General features: G+C 33.9%; 1 protein-coding gene across 1 annotated transcript; it reads left to right on the top strand.

Moving 5' to 3' along the window:
- The first annotated feature begins 19,101 nt into the window (after positions 1 to 19,101).
- LOC101971088 (actin-related protein T1) lies at positions 19,102 to 20,805 on the top strand. The gene has a single exon (XM_005319328.3). It carries the CDS (start codon positions 19,558 to 19,560, stop codon positions 20,689 to 20,691), a length of 1,134 nt encoding a protein of 377 aa, XP_005319385.1. The 5' UTR covers positions 19,102 to 19,557; the 3' UTR covers positions 20,692 to 20,805.
- The last annotated feature ends 590 nt before the right edge of the window (positions 20,806 to 21,395 follow it).

Raw genomic sequence — 21,395 nt, 5'->3', positions numbered from 1 at the left:
ACTATTTTGCATATGTTAACACAACTTCACATCCCTGTGATAAAACACACTCAATCATGGTATATTATCTTCTTGAAGTGTTTTCGAATGTGGTTTACTAATATTTGATTAAGGATTTTAGCATCTATGTTCATTAGGAATATTCGTAGTTTATGTAGTTATATTTAATTGATGCATCTTTGTACCATTTGGTATCAGGGTTATCCTGGCTTCAAAGAATTTATTTAAAGTATTTGCTCCCTTTCAATTTCCTGGAATAATTTAGACTGGTGTTATTTTTTATTAAACATCTAGTAGAAATAAGCTAAGAATATATTTGGTCCTCATTTTTCTTTTTTTGAATATTACTATTTTTTAATTTATTCTAATTTGTTATACATGAGGCAGAATGCAATTCATTTCATATTACACACATCGAGCACAATTTTTCAAGACAGTGATTGTACACAAAATATTTTCACACTATTCTTATCTTATACATGTACTTAGTGTGATGATGCCTAACTCATTCCACCATCATTCTTACCCCCTTGCCCCCTCCTTTCCCCTCCCTCCCCTTTGCCCTATCTAAAGTTCCTCCATTCCTCCCATGTTCCCCCCACAATCACAATTATGGGTCCCCATCCTCATATCAAAGAAAACATTCAGCCTTTGTTTTTTTCAGGGGATTGGCTTACTTCACTTAGCATTATATTCTCCAACTTCATCCATTTACCTGCAAATTCCATGATTTTATTCTCTTTTAATGCTGAGTAATGTTCCATTGTGTATATATACCAAAGTTTCCTTATCCATTCATCTACTGAAGGGCATCTGGTTGGTTCTAAAATTTAGCTATTGTGAATTGTGCTACTATAAACATTGATATGGCTGTGTCCCTGTAGTATGCTGTTTTTTAAGTCATTTGTGTATTAACTGAGGTGTGCAATAACTAGGTCAAATGATGCTTCCATTTCAAGTTTTCCAAGGAATCTCCATACTGCTTTCCAGATTGGCTACCCCAATTTGCAGTCCCACCAGCAATGTATGAGTATGCCTTTTTCCCCAAATCCTGGCCAACTCTTATGTGTTGTTTGTGTTCTTGATAGCTGAGCTGCCATTCTGACTGGAGTGAGGTGAAATCTCAGAGTAGTTTTAATTTGTATTTGTCTAATTGCTGAAGATGTTGAATTTTTCATGTTTTTGAATGATTTGTATAATCTCTTCTGAGAAGTATCTGTTCAGTTCCTTGGCCCATTTATTGATTGGGATTTTTTTTTTTGGTGCTAAGGTTTTTGAGAGTTTTATATATTCTAGAGATTAATGCTCTCTCTGATGTGCTCGTGGTATAGATTTGCTCCCATTCTGTAGGCTCTCTGTTTACCTCACTGATTGTTTCTTTTGCTGACAAGAAGCTTTTTAGTTTTTATCCATCCAATTTATTGATGATTAGTTTTAATTGTTGTGCTACAGGAGTTTTATCAAGAAAGTTGGGGCCTAATCCTACAGGTGGACATTTGAGCCTACTTTTTATTCCATTAAGTGGAATTTCTCTGGTTTAATTCATAGGTCCTATATCCACTTTGAGTTGAGTTTTGTGCATGGTGAGAGATAGAGGTTTAATTTTATTTTGTTACATGCAGCTTTTTAGTTTTCCCAGCACCATTTGTTGAAGAGGCTATCTTTTCCCTAAGGTATGTTTTTGGCACCTTTGTCTAATATAAGATATCTGAAATTATGTAGGTTAGACTCCGTGTCCTTTATTCTGTACCACTGGAGTATAGGTCTATTTTGGTGCCAATACCATGCTATTTTTGTTACTATTGCTCTGTAGTATAGTAGTGCATCATGATTAAGTAGGGTTCATCCCAAGAATGCAAGGTTGGTTCAAAGATAAAAATCTCAATAGATGCTGTGAAAGCATTTGATAAAATATAGCATCCCTTCATGTTCAAAATGCTAGAAAAACTAGGAATAACAGGAACATATCTCAATGTTGTAAAGGCTATCTATGCTACACCCCAAGCTAACATCATTCTAAATGGATAAAAATTGAAAGTATTTTCTCTAAAAACTGGAACAAGACAGGGATGCCCTCTGTCAGCACTTCTATTTAACATAGTTCTTGAAAGTCTAGCCAGAACAATCAGACAGATGAAAGAAATTTAAAGGATATGGATAGGAAAATTAGGACTCAAATTATCACTATTTGCAGAAGATATGATTCTATACATAGAAGACCCAAAACATTCCTCCAGAAATCTCCTATAACTAATAAGTTAATTCATCAAAGTTGCTGGATATAAAATCAACACCCATAAATCAAAGGCATTTCTGTACATCAATGACAAATCCACTGAAAGTGAAACTAGGAAAACACCCCTTTTACAATAGCCTCAAAAAATAGTTGGGAATAAATTAATGAAAGAGGTGAAAGACTTCTAAATGAAAACTACAAAACATTAAAGAAAGAAATTAAAGAAGGCCTTAGAAGTTGGAAATATCTACTTTGCTTTTTGATAGGCAGAATTAATATTGTCAAAATGACCATACTACCAAAAGCACTATACAGATTTAATACAACCCCAATCAAAATCCCAATGGCATTCCTTATAGAAATAGAAAAAATCAATGATGAAATTCATCTGGAAAAATAAGAGACCCAGAATAGCCAAAGCAATCCTTATCAAGAAGAGTGAAGCTGGTGGCATTACTATTTCAGACCTCATCTTTTCTTTTGTTTGGAAGTTTTTAATGGTTGTTTTAATTTAGTTACTTCATTCCAAGGTCTGATTAGGTTTTGTAAGTTTCTAGTTCCATTTTTTCATACGTGTCTAGAAATTTGACTATGTCTTCTAGATTTTCCAGTTTATTGAAGTATAAATTTTCAAAATAGTTTATCATGCTCCTCTAGCTTTCAAAAGTGTCTGTGTTGTTATCCCCCATTCATTTTTAATTTTATTTATTTAAGTCATATCTCTCTTTTTGTTAATTTGGCTAAGTGTGTATCTTACTTATCTTTTCAGAGAATCAATTATTTATTGAATTGTGTGTTGTATTGTGTTTTTAATTTAATTATCAGTTTCATGAATTTCAGCTCTGGTCTTAGTAATTTTATGTCATCTGATGAATTTTTAATTACCTGTTCTTCCTTTTGTGAGACTTTGAGATTGAGCATAAGTCAGTTATTTCATATCTAAACTTTTAAAATTGGCACCCTAAGCTAAAAATTCTCCTATTATAACTCTTTTCAGACTGTCCCAGAGATTTTGATGTGTTGTATAGCTGCTCTCATTTGTTTTCTCAGAAATTTTTTTATTTCTCTTATTTTTCTATGATCCATTCTTCATTTAAATGAGTATTATTCAGGGCTAGGGTTTTGGCTCAGTTGTAGAGTGCTCACCTAGCATGTGTGAGGATCTGGATTTGATCCTCAGAACCACATAAACATAAATAAATAAAAAAATAAAGGTATATATTTTTTAAAAAGAGTATTATTCAATTTCCAGGTGTTTGTATGGTTTCTATTATTTTTTCTTGCTGCTTATTTTATTTTCTTTGCATTATTATCTAACAGTATGCATGGGATTATTGTATTTGCTAAGATTTACATGTGACTGGGAGTATGGTCTATTTTGACAAGTTTCCATGAGCTGCTGAGAAGGAAAAACTCTTTTGAGGTGAAATAATCTTTAACTATCTATTACATCAATTTGATTAATAATATTGTTTAGGTAGGAAATTCCTTTATTGATTTTATGGTTGGAGACCAGCCTATTGGTGATAAGGGGTCTGTTTAAATTATACAATATTTTAGTCAGCTTTATCACTGTTGTGATTAAAGGATCTGACTAGAAGAACTATAGAAGAGGAAGAGTTTATTTGAGGGCTCACAGTTTCAGAGGAATTAGTCCATAGAAAGCCAGCTTTGTTCCTCAGGGCTGAAGCTGAGACTGAACACTATGGTGGATGAGTGGGCAGGGGGGAGCAGCTCACATCATGGTGAACGAAAGGCAAGGGCATGTCCCTATTCACTCATCTCTTCCATTACCTCCCTATAGTGAACCCCCATCCAATTTAATCCCTATTAAGGGATTAGTGCACTGATTAGGTTAAGGCTCTTGTGATCCAATCATTTCTAATCTATTATTTTTTTTGCATTTTCTTACAAATGAGTTTTTGGTGGACACCTCATTGAAACCATAACAGATAGATTTTCATGCTCTGTATTTATTTGGGGGTCTGTAACCCTTTGTTTGAGGTTAACTTGGGGGTTATTAAATCTAATATTTTTCTGTTCCCCACATAACCAGCAACTGTGGGGCTAAGAGACAAAGCTGGTTATAGTACCTCTCAGCTTCTCATCTCCCAGTATAGGATGAGATAGATTGGTTAATACTGACCAATTCTAGATTGTTATAGTGTGTGGGTGCAGAGTTCTAAACTAGAAGTTCCAGTAGCTGGAGTTTAACCTTGGTTGACCCTTGGATCTCTTTCAGTGGGTATTTTAGATATGATACATAGCTCCTGTTGATGGGGAGATGCTGATCTTTGTTGGAACTCTGGGTTACCAACAACAAATGGCATTGTCTTTCCTTGGTATTCCTTGGTACAATTTTCTTTGTGCCTATTTCAGTCCCACTGGTCCATGAACACTCTGGGGATCATGAGAGTTGAGTAGTTGGCAACTTCTTTATAGGTTCTTCATTGCCTGCCTCTGATTATGGCCCTGCAGTGCTTACAAATGATTCTCATACCAGTGACCCTGGTTCCTGCCAAACTATAGACCAAGGATACAAGCAATTTTGGTTATCTTTACTCAACAGCTTCTTCTACTGATTCTGGGTCCATTTAGATAAGTCTCACTCTGTATTCTACAGGTTCCCCCAAGCCATTTTTATGCCATTCCTTCATTCCTCTCTACCTGTGCTCACCCTCCCCTGAACAACCCAGTTGTGCTGCATTGCCAACAGCCACACTGTCTCATCTCTAATTTACTATTTCCCATAATATGTTATAACGTTCTTACTTTCTGTGTCTCTACAGTTTCTTTTACTTTCCAGTATTTACTCTGAGTTAGATCCCTTAATTACCCACCACCCTAAGAACCAGTCTTTGCACATTGTAAATCTGGTGCTGAGGAACTGTTGGGGAGTGCATCCTTCCTCTAGTCTGCCATCTTCCATGCCCCTATGTTCTACTTTAAAAAAAAAATTATTTTGTAGTTGTAGATGGACAGCATGCTTTTACTTTGGTTATTTTTATTTTATTTTTATGTGGTGCTGAGGTGAACCCAGTGCCTCACACATGCTAAGCAAGAGCTCTGCCACTGAGTTACAGCCCCATCCCCCATGCTCTACTTTTTTTGTTACAGCAGCATTCTACTCTAAGATATTCATTTCTGTATCAAGTATCTATTGCAGCACACACATACAAAAAAACAACACATAAGTGGATTAAATATAATTATTAATAATTCTTTTAATTGTCTTAACATTTTTGGTGTGTTCTTTAACAACATATGTGCTGGTTGCATTGATCAATAGCCTAGAAGATTTCTTCAACATTTTGCACCTTCACTAGGATGACTGATTAAACTGTAAACTGGATGGGTTAGATAGGCATTTTTACCTCAAACAGTTCCTCTAGTTTAAAGTCTAGAATCCTTCCTATGGTGTTTAGTTTCAAAGAAAAAGTAAAGGCAAAAAGTGTATCACCTCTTAACACATAGGAACAGACAGCAGCACAGTATCATTTCTGTCATATTATATTGATCACAATAAGTCACAAGATCAACCTATATCTACGTGGAAGGGAAACAGATGACCTTTACATGAGATAAATGACATGTACTTACATAAATTAGAAGTCATATGAAGGTCAACTTTGCATATTCTCCACTAGAGGTAGTGTGTTATTCTATGTAACCTAAAGTAAAAATTAATGAGTTAGAAACTTGACACTGTGCTTGGGAATACATTCAGGACATCTTTGGTATGTTTAGCTCTAAAATGTTAACTAGAATTAAATTCACTAGAAGTCTCAAATAATCAGTGTCTTTGACATTTCAACCTATTTGAAAAGAGGATAATAGAAAAATAACATGTTAACTTAAGAAAAATACAACTCAAAGGCACATTTCAAGAAATATTCCAGATTTAGTACCTAAGTAGCTTAGTCTCCTGTACATTTAACATCTAACCTTATATGCATGTGAACTGCAGTATTGATAGATTACCCTGAAGGACTTCAGGATTTTCTAAGAGACATTCTATTAAGTTCACTTTACTATAGTTGACACAATGTAGAAACAGGCATTTTAGAAAAATATTGAATGACCCAAGGTGAAACAAAGTGTTTTTCACTTAATTGCCTCTTAAGCAGAACATTTAAACAATGTCTACCTACTTCTTAGGCATCCTTGTTAATCAGAGTTTTAATGTGTTTTGTGAACTCCAAATCTTAAACTTAGTTCAATTCAAAATGCTTTATGTATTCTAGAATCTTAAATATGAATTGGAGATAAAAGAAGGTAAAATATTTCAAGAGTATATTTTTAAAATTTAAAATGAGATAGATAAAAATCATAATTGGATCCATTTGCAGGCAAATTAAATTGATCAGAGTAAAGGAACAATTCTCATGCACTGAAAAGAAGAAATAATTTCTATTCAAATACATTGAAATAATCACTATTTCCCCTTCAAATTTAAACTCATTTATTATAACTTCTACCTTTCTCTTGTATGTATTGAAAATTTTAAGTAACATTAAAAATTAGATGTAAAAATCTAATCTCCATTTCACTTTCAGAGTTTTAAAAGTAAATCTCTCCCATTTCTTTTTTTGAGGGGGAGAGAGAGAGAGAGAGAGAGAGAGAGAGAGAGAGAGAGAGAGAGAGAGAGAGAGAGAGAAAGAATTTTAATATTTTTAGTTTTAGTTTTTGGCAGATACAACATCTTTGTTGGTATGTGGTGCTGAGGATTGAACCTGGGCGGCACGCATGCCAGAGGAGCACGCGACCGCTTGAGCCACATCCCCAGCCCAATCTCTCCCATTTCTAATTCTTCATTTTGATAATTTAGCATTAACTGAGAGAAGAGATAGATAAATAATGGGATTGCATGTTTATCTTAGAAAAAACAAAGTCATTTCTAAAGTAAGGAAACACATAAGACATAATCTAAATCTGGATAATCTAAATCTAAATAATCTAAATAATGTTTTAATATTTTGTATTACATTTAAAATATCTACTTTCTTACAACATTGTGGATGTGAGAGTCAGGGGCAAAAAGAAAAAAATAATAATAAATGTATATACAGACTTGGCCTGTATGTATCATGTAATGAAATTAGCATTTTATATTCTGAAATTTCATAATAATTATTTTTAGCTTGGAGATGATTCTCCCATAGAACCAAAGTTATAACTAAAGGTAGTTTCCTCAGATAATACAATTAAAAAAAACTTCCCACAGATTTGTCATTCTCTTAAACATTGAAAAATATTTATAATATTCTTGATGTTAGGATTACATCTAAAAAAGATTATTCTCATATCTGATATTAGGTTGAGAAAGACATCTGTGTCTTAGTTCCTCTCAGAAGTCACACCATACGAAATCCTAGTTTCTTATATTTTCTAGTTATTTATTTCTGTTCTACTTTTTAATTTTCATTAATAGCTTCATATCTGCCTTTCAGTCCAGTTATTCTTTTTTTGTATTTTGTATAAACTGCTATATAATCCCTTTATTACATTATGAAGTTATATGCATACAAATATATGTATAATTTATTTTAAAAAATTTTATTTAAATTTTTTTTTCACATTCAACTGCTGCTTTTACAGAAGCACAGTGAATGCTCTAGTCAAGATGGAAGTTGTAAGAATAATGGAAAAGCATTGTATGTTTTGATTGTGGTAATACATATTGAATTGTACATATAAAATCAGTGAATAATGTAAGTGCATTCAAAATTCTCTCATTCATTCTTTTGAGGTATATAGCTCATTATTATTAGTTATTCTTGCCCTACTGTGCCATAGAATGCTAAAACATTTTCCTAGTAGTGTTACAGAGCAAGGGTCTGTCACAGAGCTGAGACAAACACGACCATCCTTTCTCACCAGTTCTTGAGATAATGCCTGAAAGATTTCAGATATGTTGCCCGGAGTAGCAGATATGAATTTATACAAAGGGTTAGAAAAAGAGAAAAGGGGACACTCTTAAAGAAAGCGGGTCCTCTCCAAGAGGAGAAGGATGGTGTACACTTCCTTTTTTCCAGTTTTATTGGGGGCCACAGTGAAGTTTCTGAAGAGGTCTGCTCAGGACTACCTCTTGACTTTTACTGACAATAGGATGACAACAGACAATCATGTACTCACAGTACATAGTGAAAGTCCAAGGGAAATCTAGGTCACTTTGGTCCATGCTGAGCATTTTAATTATCCTTTGATATTCTATGGTTAGGAAGAATTATCCCTATCTCCCCAAGTTCTGCGATATGGTCTGTATAAAGGTCCCTAATGTAACCCGCCCCTGCCACACACACACACACAGGTAACTTCTGTTCTTATCAGCTTCTAGGTGTGCATTTCTCCAGAAAATTACAAGTGGTTTGCTAAGGTATGTAACATATTTCATTAACTTAAACCCAACAGAGCTGGGGATAAACTGCTTTCTAAAAGAAAAGATAGCCTCTTCAACAAATGGTGCTGGGAAAACTGGAAATCCATATGTAGCAAAACGAAACTAAACCACTCTCTCTCACCATGCACAAAACTCAACTCAAAGTAGATGTGTAAATTTGATTTCATACTATATAACTGGAATATGATATCAATAGAGCATGAACCACAATAGCAATTTTCCCACCAATTAATTCATCAAAGCTTATATCAATATATTAGTCATTTCTATTTGAATAAATTTAAATATATATTCAGATACCACTGTTATATCCTATGTTACCATAGTTAGTTCCAATGACGACTATTCCAATAAATAATTATATGTTCAAAACTCAGTCTAGAAAGTCTCCTGGAAATATATTAAAATGTATACACAACAATAATTGTGAATGATTTGAAATTAGACAAATTTGTGTTTCATGTCTGGGTGCCATGTATAAGTTCTGAATCTTTTATCTGTTAAGAGGAATTTTATAAAGATAATAGTTGTGTATTTAGAAAATTTAGAAGTAAAATATTAGTATTTAAAAGTGAATCATTGTCAGGTTTCTTTAAACAGAAAAGGTACATTGAAAACCAACTTTATGTTTTTTACAGCATTGGGGACTCTGTATAGAATTCGGAATGACAATAAACTCTGGCCTTTGAAAAGCTTATGGCTTAGTGAAGGGGAATTACATTACTTAAATAAACTTAAAATAAGTGTAAAACTTCAAACTACAATCAACTCTATGAAGCTGGGCACAGTGGCTCAGGAAGTTGAGGCAGGAAGATTGTGAGTTCAAAACCAGCCTCAGAAAAAGCAAGATATTAAGCAATTGAGTGAGAGTCTGTCTCTAAATAAAATACTAAATAGAGCTGAGGATGTGGCTCAGTGGTCAAGTGCCCCTGATTTAATCCCTGGTATCAAAAAAATGTAAAAATGAATAATAAATAAACAATGTAAAAGCCAGACCACTGTGATTAATGAGATAAAATATGTTTCTGATTTATTTTGTTATAATAGTTGTCCTTAGCACAGTGGTTTAACATGGTCTTATCTCTATAAATAACAACTTGTTATGCATTATAGAGGACACGTTAATTTCTAAAATGAGAGTGGTCTGGATGCAGTGGTGCATCCTTTTAATCCTAGCAATTCAGAAGGCTGAAACATGAGGATTGCAATTTTGAGGCCAGCCTGAACAACTGAGCGAAACTCCCAGCAACATGGCAAGAACACATCTCAAAATAAAAAGTAAAAATAGCTGGAGATACAGCTCAGTACTAAAGACCCCTGGGTTAAATCACCAGTAAATAATAATAATGATAATAATAATAATAATAATAATAATAATAGTACATAATATCAAAGAGAAATTTTCAAAGACTATGTCATTTTAGAGGATGGAAGTTGAGGAAAGTATACAAAATTTTATTTTGGTATTAATGCAGAAAACCAGTAGACATCTTTGCATCCTTTGAGAATGTTTTAATCCTAGCAAAGATTGCATAATCAAAAAAAGCCAAATTTGTAAATGAAAATTGTCTGGTGTATTAGTAATATAAATTATTATAATGAAAGAGAAGAAAATTGAAGCATCTCTTTTATAGATTGAAACAGAAGGTGGGCTATGTTGCAGGCATGCCAAATAATTCTGAAATCCAGTTACAAGACAATGTCACTAGATGACAACTTTCAGCAGATGGATACCAGCATATGTGCACTACTGAATATGATTAATTGAATGACCCAGGATTAGGTTTCTTAGAAAAACAACCAAAACTGAGAGAAAAGGCAGATATGTTAAATCTTTTGTCCTGCCAAATTTAAAGCTTTCAAATTTTCTTTGAGCATTGTTTATTGATTATATGCAAATAACACATCAAGGATAAAATGACTATTATAATTTGTTACAAATGGTTTAGTATCTATTTAAATTAATTTTTTTGAAAACTGTACTTTTTAGTCCTTTTAATTGAAAAAAAACCCTGTTATATTTGTTATCCATATAGATGTTTAAAGACTATCACCTCAAGAACAAATAAAATGGACATAATTATTTTATTCACAGAGAAATTATAATATTTATCATCAGATTTATCTTTACATCTTTTAGAAAGAAGAGGATAAATACTCTCCATCCCATCCCCCAGAATCATACCAGTATAATATGATAGTATTTAACTACATTAATTAATAAAGAAAATCCTGATAAAGATGGCTAATTTAAATATCTGGTAAATTTGTATGAGACTACCTTATAGCTGCTCAGGGAATCTCTATATCCTCATGAATATTAAAATGGGAATAAAGGCTTTCTTATTCCAACTACTTTCCTTAAAAACACAGACAGAAAATCATTAATTGGAAGAAAAGTTCATTTATACTCATTGACAAAACCTAAAAATGCATGTCATTATTTAGGTAATGCTACTTTTGCATAATTAATTATAAGCCAAATACTGGAAAAACAAAACTTACTTTTAAGTTATAAAATCATAATTTTGTATACAAATTTTACACATTTACTTCTTTGCGTTTATGCCTTTCACACAATATCTACTTTTTTCTATTTTATACATTTAATAACCGATTAATCAAATATTCACTGTTAAAGATGTAGTAGCTAGTGAAAATACATTCTGCTCTTACACTTTAATCATACAAAGTAAAATAATACAAGCTCTACTACAAGCAGTCTGCATCAAAAAGTCAAAATACACATTTATATTATGTCAAACCAAACACAAATATTTCTGTAGAAGTATATGTTCCTTTTTATTACTGTATGGATTTCAGATATCAAAGCATGATAATAGGTGTTTGCAAAGGCCAGGAGCAGAGGCACATACCTGTAATATCATAGCTCAGGAGGCTAAGGCGGGAGAATCAAAAGCTCAAGCCAGCCTCAGCAATGTAGAGAGACCTTGTCTGAAAATAAAAAAATAAAAAGTGCTGGCAATGTGGCTCAGTGGTTAAGTGCCCCTTAGTTCAATCCATGGTCCAAAAAGAAAAAGAAAAAAAAGAAAGGAAGATGTTTACAAGATGGACATAAAATATCACAAAGCCAGGCACAGTGGCACACACCTGTAATCCCAGTGGCTGAGGAGGCTGAGTCAGGAGGTTCACTAGTTCAAAGCCATCCTCAGCAATGGGAGGTGCTAAGCAACTGAGTGAGACCCTGTCTCTAAGTAAAATACAAAATAGGGCTGGGGATGTGGCTCAGTGATTGAGTGCCCCTGAGTTCAATTGTTGGCACCAATAAAATAAAATAAAATCACAAAACTGAAGGTATAAGTTTATTCAAGTACAGAACTCAAATAACTTATAATTCAGGCAGATATAAATTAAGAATGGAGTACTACCTTTGTATGCTATCTTTCTGTTATGAATCACCCAAAATAAATAAAATTTGACTCTTTAATATGATAGAAACCCATTTATTAAGTACCAGTTTTATGCTAAACACTGTATAAGATACGCTTTAGTAGGTACTGATCATGATTGTTTAATTTCAAATAGAAGTTTTTCAATTTAGCAATAAAACACCTACTTTTTGAGATTTCCTCAGGTATCTCTTCTAACAAATTCATGTCTTGGAATAAAAGTCAGTATGTGCTACAGAAATGCACTTGCCAGTATGATTTGCATGAGCAGATATGGAAAGTTTTGAACAACAATTATAAACCATTTTACAATTTCAAGTTCATAAGTAAAGAACCTAAAGTATATGCCAACAGATAAGAGAAACTTTCTTTTTTCTGAAATCTGCACAAAAATGTCAAAATCATATATATTTGAGTGCCTGAATTTTATGAAGAATTTTTAATAAATACATTAAAAGAAAATTTCACATTAAACTTTGTAAAATTCCTGGATGTTCTTCGATAGAAGAAAGTATGAAAACCAGACCCCTTGAAAAAGGCAAGCCAGAGTAACAGGCACTCTAAGACAAAATATTACCTCTGATTTACCAGTTGATTCCCCAAATAATGTTACCTTCATATTATACTTTAACATCTCTAAAGGTGGTTACAAGCAATTCTAACACTAATTAATCATCCGAACTATAGTTGTTGATGGAAGTGAGGTTAGGTAAGTACAAAGTAAGGAAGAATAGCATTCTGTTGTTGGGATTATGAGTGAGTGAATAAACAGATAAAGGAAGAGTGCAGGCGTGACTTTCAACAGCTATCCTGGAATATCACTGTGATGATTAATGTGATAGTGTATATATGGTATTCTTTGAGAACAGATACTATTATGTCAAAAGAAGAACTGCTCATTTGTTAAGGGAATGTGACTACCAACAAAGTCCATGAGTTTAATCCTCCCATGGACAATTGGTAGTACGGATTATTGAATATAGCTGGAGCAACAATAATCTAAACTTAACAAATTAGAAAAATTAAAAATTATTTCAATATGGTGAGGTTAGTCTACTAAATATTAGGTTTAGAATGCAGTGTTAGGTTATAATGTTAAAGTTAAAACAGATAATTTCAATATATCTGATAATCACATCCACACAGGTACATGGAAAATGATAAGTGAGTATATTAACAGCAATATCTAACTGCAATGTTGTGGATTCAGAAACAATATATACAAGATGTTATATCCTGATTTGGTTCATAAAATAGGATTGGTTATCTGGGGCATGCAAATAGAGGATGAAGTTGTATTATTCTTATTTTTTATTATTTTGGTATATGAAAATAGGAGATGTAGGAGATAGGAGTTTCCGGTCTGTTATAGTCTAATACAACCAAAAATATGTGATATAAATATTTGTCTATGGATCTTGAAAACCAACCTTACACATTTTTATGCAATTAGGATGATTCTTTAACCAAACAAAAATTACCTTAAATTTTTAATCTATCTCTGATTTCAAAAATGTACAGACTTGAATTTCTGAGAATTGTTTTACTTTAAAGTGGGAAGGAAATAAAATAAGAAATAGACCATTTAATTTTCTGCACATCATGATAATAACTCTAATGAAACAATTTTAAAATAATGTGTGAAGTGTGACCAAGATTTTGATACAAATGAAATGTTTTGATTATGATTTAAATGTGTCTACAATTAAATGTGTCTTTATATCTCTTTGCCAATAAAGAATATATACTTTATAAATTCCACAAACATTTAACTAACACCCAAAGAAACATGGAATTATCTCATAAGAATAGTACCTAGAATTTACCCACATTTGTTAAATGATATACTCCTTTAAAATATTTCATTGGCTCCAGATGATATTCTTAGATAAGCTTTGAATTATTATTCCTGTCTAAACAAAGAGTAAATAGTCAATAGAGAAAAATAATTATGTGACCCTATATATGCCAAGGTATGCTGTACTTAATTTGATATATAAACATACAAGAAAGATTTAACCCCTATCCTGAAGGACTTTACAACCCAATAAACTGAGATTACAATTAATCAAAATTCTGAATAAATATGAAAATATAACATAATGGTTAATTTCATTAGTTTGATAAAATAGAGAATTGTAATAGAAAATAGTTTGGTGAAACATAACATTGACTAAATTGTTTGATTAGGCATCTCACAAAGAATATCAGTCACTACATATAGATAAAATAAACAACTGATCAAGAAGTAACAATAACTATAAGTTGTAATAATTATAGATAATTAAGATAATTATGTACAATGTATTAATATATACATATTTAAATTTTATATGTATATATTAGTATACACATATATATGTGTGTATATATACACATATATATGTGTGTATATATACACACATATTGAACATTGTAGCACCCATTTTTATGAAACAAACACTATCAGACATAAAGAAAGTGATAGGCCCCAATACAATAATAGTAGGTAGCCTAAACACCCCTCTCTGATTGAGCATTCAGACAAAAAAATAAATCAACAAAAGGAACATCAGAGATAAATTACACTATGAACTGAATAGACTTAGCAGACATGTATAGAATTTCAACTCAACATCTATAGAATACACATTAATTTTACTGTTACATTGAACATTTTCAAAAATCATATTTAAGTCATTAAGCAAAATCTAACATTTTTTTTTGGTGGGGTACCAGAAATCCATAAAATGAGAAACTGCAGGAATTATACACACAGAGAGATTATGCATTGAAGTTTTGAGTGAAGAGTAAGACATGGAAGAAATCAAGGGGGAAATTAAAGATTTTCTAAAATCAAACAGCAATGAAAACATATCAGAACCTGTGGGATACACTGAAAATACACTGAAAGTGGTTATAGGAAGGAAGTTTATGGTGTATGAATGTCTACATTTAAAAAGCAGAGAGATCTCAGAAAAACAACTAATAATTATACCTTAGGGTTTTAGAATGAACTAAACTTAAAATCAGCATAAAGAAAGAAATAATAACATGGCAGAAATAAATAATATAGACTAAAGACTAAAAGCTACCATAAGACCCACCTATACTACTCCTGGGTATTTGTTAACAGGAAATTAAGTCAGCATACAAAATACATACCTGCATACCAATGTTTATTATGACACTACTCAAAATAGCCAAGATCAGCTTAGGTACCCAACAAAAGATAAGTGAATAAAAAATATATGGTCTATATCCACAACAAAGTAATATACTGCCATAAAGCAGAATGAAATCATATCACTTACCAGAAATTACAATTAAAGAACAATGTACTAAGCAAAATTAAGCAGAAACAGAAAAAAAATCACGTTTTGTCTCATATGAAAAAATTAAAAAATAAAATGACCTAATAGAGGGATTATTATGGGAGGGGAAAATAATCTAGGCTGAGGGTAGCAGAGAGGTAGAAAAAGAAGGTAGATGGAATGGTGGACATGACCAGAGCACAATATATGCATTTATGTAAATGTCACACTGAAACACATTAATTTGTATAATTAATGTGCATTAATAATCTAATTTAAAGGCAGAAGAATTCAATAATAAATATAGCAGAAATTATTAAATTAAACAATAGAAAATCAAATATGAAATGAATAAAACTCAAATTAGGTTGTTTTAAAAATCTAAACAATGAGGGGTATTGCTACTGATCTTTATAGAAATAAAGATTTTAAATAATTAAACACATAATACTATGACATAGATCAAATTATTCAGGTAAAATGAACAAATGCAGTGAAAATGATCTATGGAAAATATAGTAATAGGAATATACATATAACAATAAGAGATTGAATTGGTAACCAACAAACTACCCACAAAGAAAAGCCCATGGCGTTATGACTTCACTGTTCAATTCTAACAGAGATAATAGCAATACTCCATAAACTTTCCTAAATAATGGAAGATGGAGTAACTCTTCCTAGGTCATTGAATTAAGCCAGCATTATCCTGATTTTAAAAATAGATGAAAATATCATAAGGAAAGAAAACTGTAGACCAGTATTACTTACTAATATGGATGTGAATATCCTCAACAAATACTAATAAACCAAATCCAGCAAAACATATATAAAGATATATACCATTTACAAATGAATTAACTCCTGAGATACAACATTTTACAAACTGAAAATCAATTTAGATTATATACCATGTTAATAAAATAAAAAATATAATTCATATGATTATTTCAACCCATATAGATAAAGCATTTGGAAAAAAAACTTCACTCTTTAATGACTACATCACTTAAAAACTAGAAAGTAAAAGTAAATCCCATAACTTGAAAAATGGAAATTGTAAACAACCTATAGCTAATATAATACTTATTGGTAAAGGACTGGATGCTTCTGCCTTAAGATCAGGCACAAGACATGGATATTTATTCTTAATGCTTCTATTCAAAGTTGTACTGGAAGTTATAGACAGGGCATTTAGTAAAAGAAAGGAAATAAAAGTCATGAAAATTGGAGAAGAAGAAATAAAATCATATCTATTTGATGATGGCATGGAAATACAAATATATATGTGATATATTTAATGAATATGTATATATGTAGATGTACATGTTTTAATTTATGTATATTATGCATATAAAATTCATTTATATTACAATCACATCAGAATTCACTAAAAACTTTAGACCAAACTAACTAGTTCATCAAGAATTTAGGCTCCATGTTCAATATACAAAAATAAATTATTTCTCTATGCTTTTGCAATGTAAAATCTGAAAATCAAATTAAGGAAGCAATTATAATTATATAATAATTTACAAAAATTTTACTCTGAAACTGAAAATATTTTAAAGATATTTAAATAGATCCCCCAAATGGGAAAAATCACAGGTTCATAGATTAGAGGAGTTGATAGGGTTAGGCTAGTAATACTGTCCCAATCTAACTAGTGATTCGATGAAATTCTGATCAAAATCCCAGGTGAATTATTTTTAGTTATTGACAAACTTATATTCAAATAAAACTGCAAGGACTCTGAATGGTCAAAACGATACTGAAAAAGAGGAAGGACAACTCACACTCCTTAATTTAAAAATATATCACAGAGTAACAACAATCAATGATTGATTGAAACATGCTACAAGCATAAGAATAGACATAGAGATCAATGGAATGCAATTGGCAAACTAGCAAACAACCCATGTGTCTATGGTCAACTGTTTTTTTTTTTGTTTGTTTGGTTTTTTTTTTTTTGAGAGAGAGAGAGAGAGAGAGAATTTTTTAATATTTATTTTTTAGTTTTCGGTGGACACAACATCTTTATTTTATTTTTATATGGTGCTGAGTATCGGACCCAGCACCCTGTGCATGCCAGGCGAACATGTTACCGCTTGAGCCACATCCCCAGCCTATGGTCAATTGTTTTTTGAAAGGATCGTAACAACTTAATGGAAGGAAAAGTGAAATGAATTAATATATAATGATACAAAATATATATTAAAGATTACTATCTACAATTCAGAAAGAACACATAGGATTCAGTAATTAAAAAGCAGGTTTATTAAAGAAGGGCAAACTGTCAGCATACAAATATGTGCAAAGGTATACAAATGACCAATAAGCATATGAAAAAAAAATTAGCATCATTTGTTATCAAGGATGCAAATCAAAGCCAGAATGAGATAATACTTTAGACATACAAAAATGCCTAGAATAAAAATGAGAGATTATATTTTTGGGAAAAATTTGTATAAGGATGAACTCACCTACAATGTATGTGGGAATGTAAAATGTCAAAGACACTTTGGAAAGCAGTCATACAGAACTCAAATGTTGAAAGATATAGTTGCTGTCATATGTCATGGCAATTCAACCTCTAGATATATACAAAAGAGAAACGAAAACATAAGTCCATACAAAAAGTACATAATATTGCTTTTAGCATCATATTTCACAATGAACAAAAGGTGAAAACAATAAATGTCCATCAACAAATGAATATATAAATTGTATTATATCAGACACTGGCACAATATGCAGAGTGAATGATGTCAGAGATTTAAAAGCCCACATATTATATGAATCCATTTATATGAAAAAATGTGGAAAATGTAAAATTAGTGAAGACAAAAAATATTTTACTAGGACATAGGGCTCAGGAGAATATGGGTTGAAAATAAAAGGGTATCTGAGATTCTTTATGAGGTAAAGAAAATATTCTAAAATTGGCATTTTTATACATGAAATTATCTGTCATCATATTAAAATCATTGTTGTAGAAATATACTATATCACCTTAAGTGAATTTTTATGGTATGTGAATTTGATCTTAGTAAAGTTGTAAAAATATATAAATTTAAGGGAAAATAAAAGAAAGGGTTTTCTGAGTTGATTATGGCAATCTATACTGAACAAGAAATTGAGTATAATGTTTAGTTGCTCCTCTTAGCAAAGAAAGGAAATTTCTATTATTTCACATACACCAGATCAGCAGACTACGTAAGGCAGGTCTATTGGACAAGCTCATACCTTGACTGTTCCTAATTGTTCTAAAACTAAAACTGTACTTTGAGTTATTAGACTAAACAAAAAATGAAACCTATATGTTATATACATTATCATTTTGTAGTAGTTTCCAGGGAGATGATAATATCTAATACCTCAGTTACTTCATCAGGGAGAAAGTAATAAAGCTGTGATTATACCCACACCTGTATCATCACTCTATTATAGATACTTATTATCAGATTAAGGTTGTTATGCATCTACTCATAACTTTTAATTTTCATTTCTAACAGTATGTGGTGTCTGAGTTATATTACCTTCCTAAAGTAGAGCAGCAAGTGAGTAGATATACAAATATCTATTTATTGTGATATGCAAATATGTATACAAATTGATATATAATTGCAATGTGTACATATGCATATACTGATAATATATTTTAAATAAAATAATACATATAGAAACATATATGAATATATTTTTGTCTATTTTTTTTTTCTTTTTTGCTGTGGTTAATGAAAATATCCAGCAAAGCCCAAACAGGCAAAGTTGTTCGACGGGACAAGCAGCCTCAGTTTATTTCTACAGCTAGACCCCTGCTTTGGGATCTCCATCTGATCAAAGCGGTGTGTAGGCACAGTTCACCTGTTCTGCTTCACTCCTCCCCAAGCAGGGAGTTCTGGCAGCTCAGAGGCCCCACCCCCCCTGCTGCCTGAGGACAACGGTTGCCTTGGTGACATTGTTTGGCTCCAGGCGACCATCCTTGAAACTGCCTCAGCAGGCCCTGGGCCACCAGAAGGGAGGTAACATTCATGGGTTGAGAACGGGGTGTTCTGGTGGATCGAGGACAGCCTGCTGGCTTCACCTGGGTGACAAGTTGAGAAGTCCAGCATCCCGCGGCTGTAAGACTTCCAGAGGTACGTGTGGAGTCATCTCACCAAGCGGCCGAGGTGTTCGTCCTTCAGGTTGGTGAAGTGCGGAAGACCAGGCGCAGACATGTCTAGTCCACAGACATTGGACATCCCTGCAGTGGTTTTTGACAACGGCTCGGGACTCTGCAAGGTAGGCCTGTCTGGGGAGATTGGACCCCGTCAAGTCATCAACTCTGTTGTGGGGCATCCCAAATTCAACATCCCTTCCGCCAGGGCCAATCGCAAGAAGTACTTCGTGGGGGAAGAAGCCCAGTACAGGTATGATGCCTTATATCTGCACTACCCGATTGAGCGTGGACTGGTGACCAGGTGGGATGACATGGAGAAACTCTGGAAGCATCTTTTCGAGTGGGACCTGGGGGTGAAACCCAGCGAACAGCCCATCCTGCTGACAGAGCCTTCCCTGAACCCGAGAGAGACGCGCGAGAAGACTGCGGAGATCCTGTTTGAGAAATTCAGTGTGCCTGCGCTCTACCTGCTCAACCACGCGGCGGGAGCGCTGTATGCTTCGGCCTGCGTGACCGGCCTGGTGGTGGACAGTGGCGATGGGATCACTTGCACTGTCCCCGTCTTTGAGGGCTACTCCCTCCCGCACGCAGTCACCAAGCTCTATGTGGCAGGGAGAGACATCACAGAGCACCTCACACGGCTCCTCCTAGCCCGAGGCTGTACCTTCCCTTGCATCCTCAACAAGGCCGTGGTGGATGACATCAAAGAGAAGTCCTGCTACATCTCCCTGGAGCCCGAGATAGAGCCATCCAAGAGGCGGCAGGAGGTCCTCACAGAATTCAAACTGCCCGATGGCAATGTCATCCACATGGGGGACCATCTATACCAGGTACCTGAGGTCCTCTTCGCGCCCGACCAGCTGGGCATCCATGACCCCGGGCTCTCCAAAATGGTCTGCAGCACTATCTCCAAGTGCGACGCTGACATCCAGAGCAACCTTTTTGCAGACATCGTGCTGTCTGGAGGCACCACGCTCTTCCCCGGGCTGGAGGAAAGGCTCATGAAAGAACTGGAAGAGATGGCTTTCAGGGGGACCCCCATCAAGATCACTGCTTCTCCTGACAGATGTTTCTCTGCGTGGATTGGTGCATCCATCATGACTTCTATGAGCAGTTTCAAGCAGATGTGGGTCACTTCTGAGGACTTTAAGGAATTTGGCAAATTCGTGGTTCAGAGAAAATGCTTTTGAAGAACATTGCACGCTGCAAACACCTCAAAATGCGGGTACCAGCTGCAGTACCAGCTGGTGGTGACATGGTCCCTTGGCCTTCAGTACAATATTCAATAAACCACTTTCCCTGTAGCAGTTTCACTTTATTCTCTGTAGCTCCAGGGTACTTGCCCATTCCACTGGTCAATGTTTATGTGGTTCTCACCCACCCACCCCGCTTTTTTGTCCTATGGATCTTTTGAGTTGCTTTCTCCAGAGAAAACCTTGGGGTTTGTGTTTGGGCTTTGGCCAATTTCGGGGGTTCTTGTCAAATGTGCCTGACCCTCATGCCTAGAAGCTGGGTTGATGAGGGTCCCTACAATCTTTACTACAATTGGTGTCACCGGTGCTTCTGAGAGAACCAGTGCACAGGAGACAGACTTGCCAAAGAAAGTGGGGAGAGCCAGGAATCAGGTCAAACCAGAAACGCTACCCTGTTTTTAGGAGTGGGACCTGGAGGTGAAACTCAGCGAACAGCCCATCCTGCTGACAGAGCCTTCCCTGAACCCGAGAGAGATGCACGAGAAGACTGCGGAGGTCCTGTTTGAGAAATTCAGTGTGCCTGTGCTCTACCTGCTCAACCACTTCATTGGATTGGCATTGAGTTAGGACGACAGTGCTCTTGATCAAAGGGGAGTTGAGGCACTATTTTCATGTAGGCACTATTTTCATTTAGGCACTCA

Source organism: Ictidomys tridecemlineatus, chromosome X (genome assembly GCF_052094955.1).
Source record: "Ictidomys tridecemlineatus isolate mIctTri1 chromosome X, mIctTri1.hap1, whole genome shotgun sequence".
Lineage (NCBI taxonomy): Eukaryota > Metazoa > Chordata > Mammalia > Rodentia > Sciuridae > Ictidomys > Ictidomys tridecemlineatus.
Note: the sequence above shows the minus strand (reverse complement) of the source record. Positions and strands in the feature narration are given on the sequence as shown.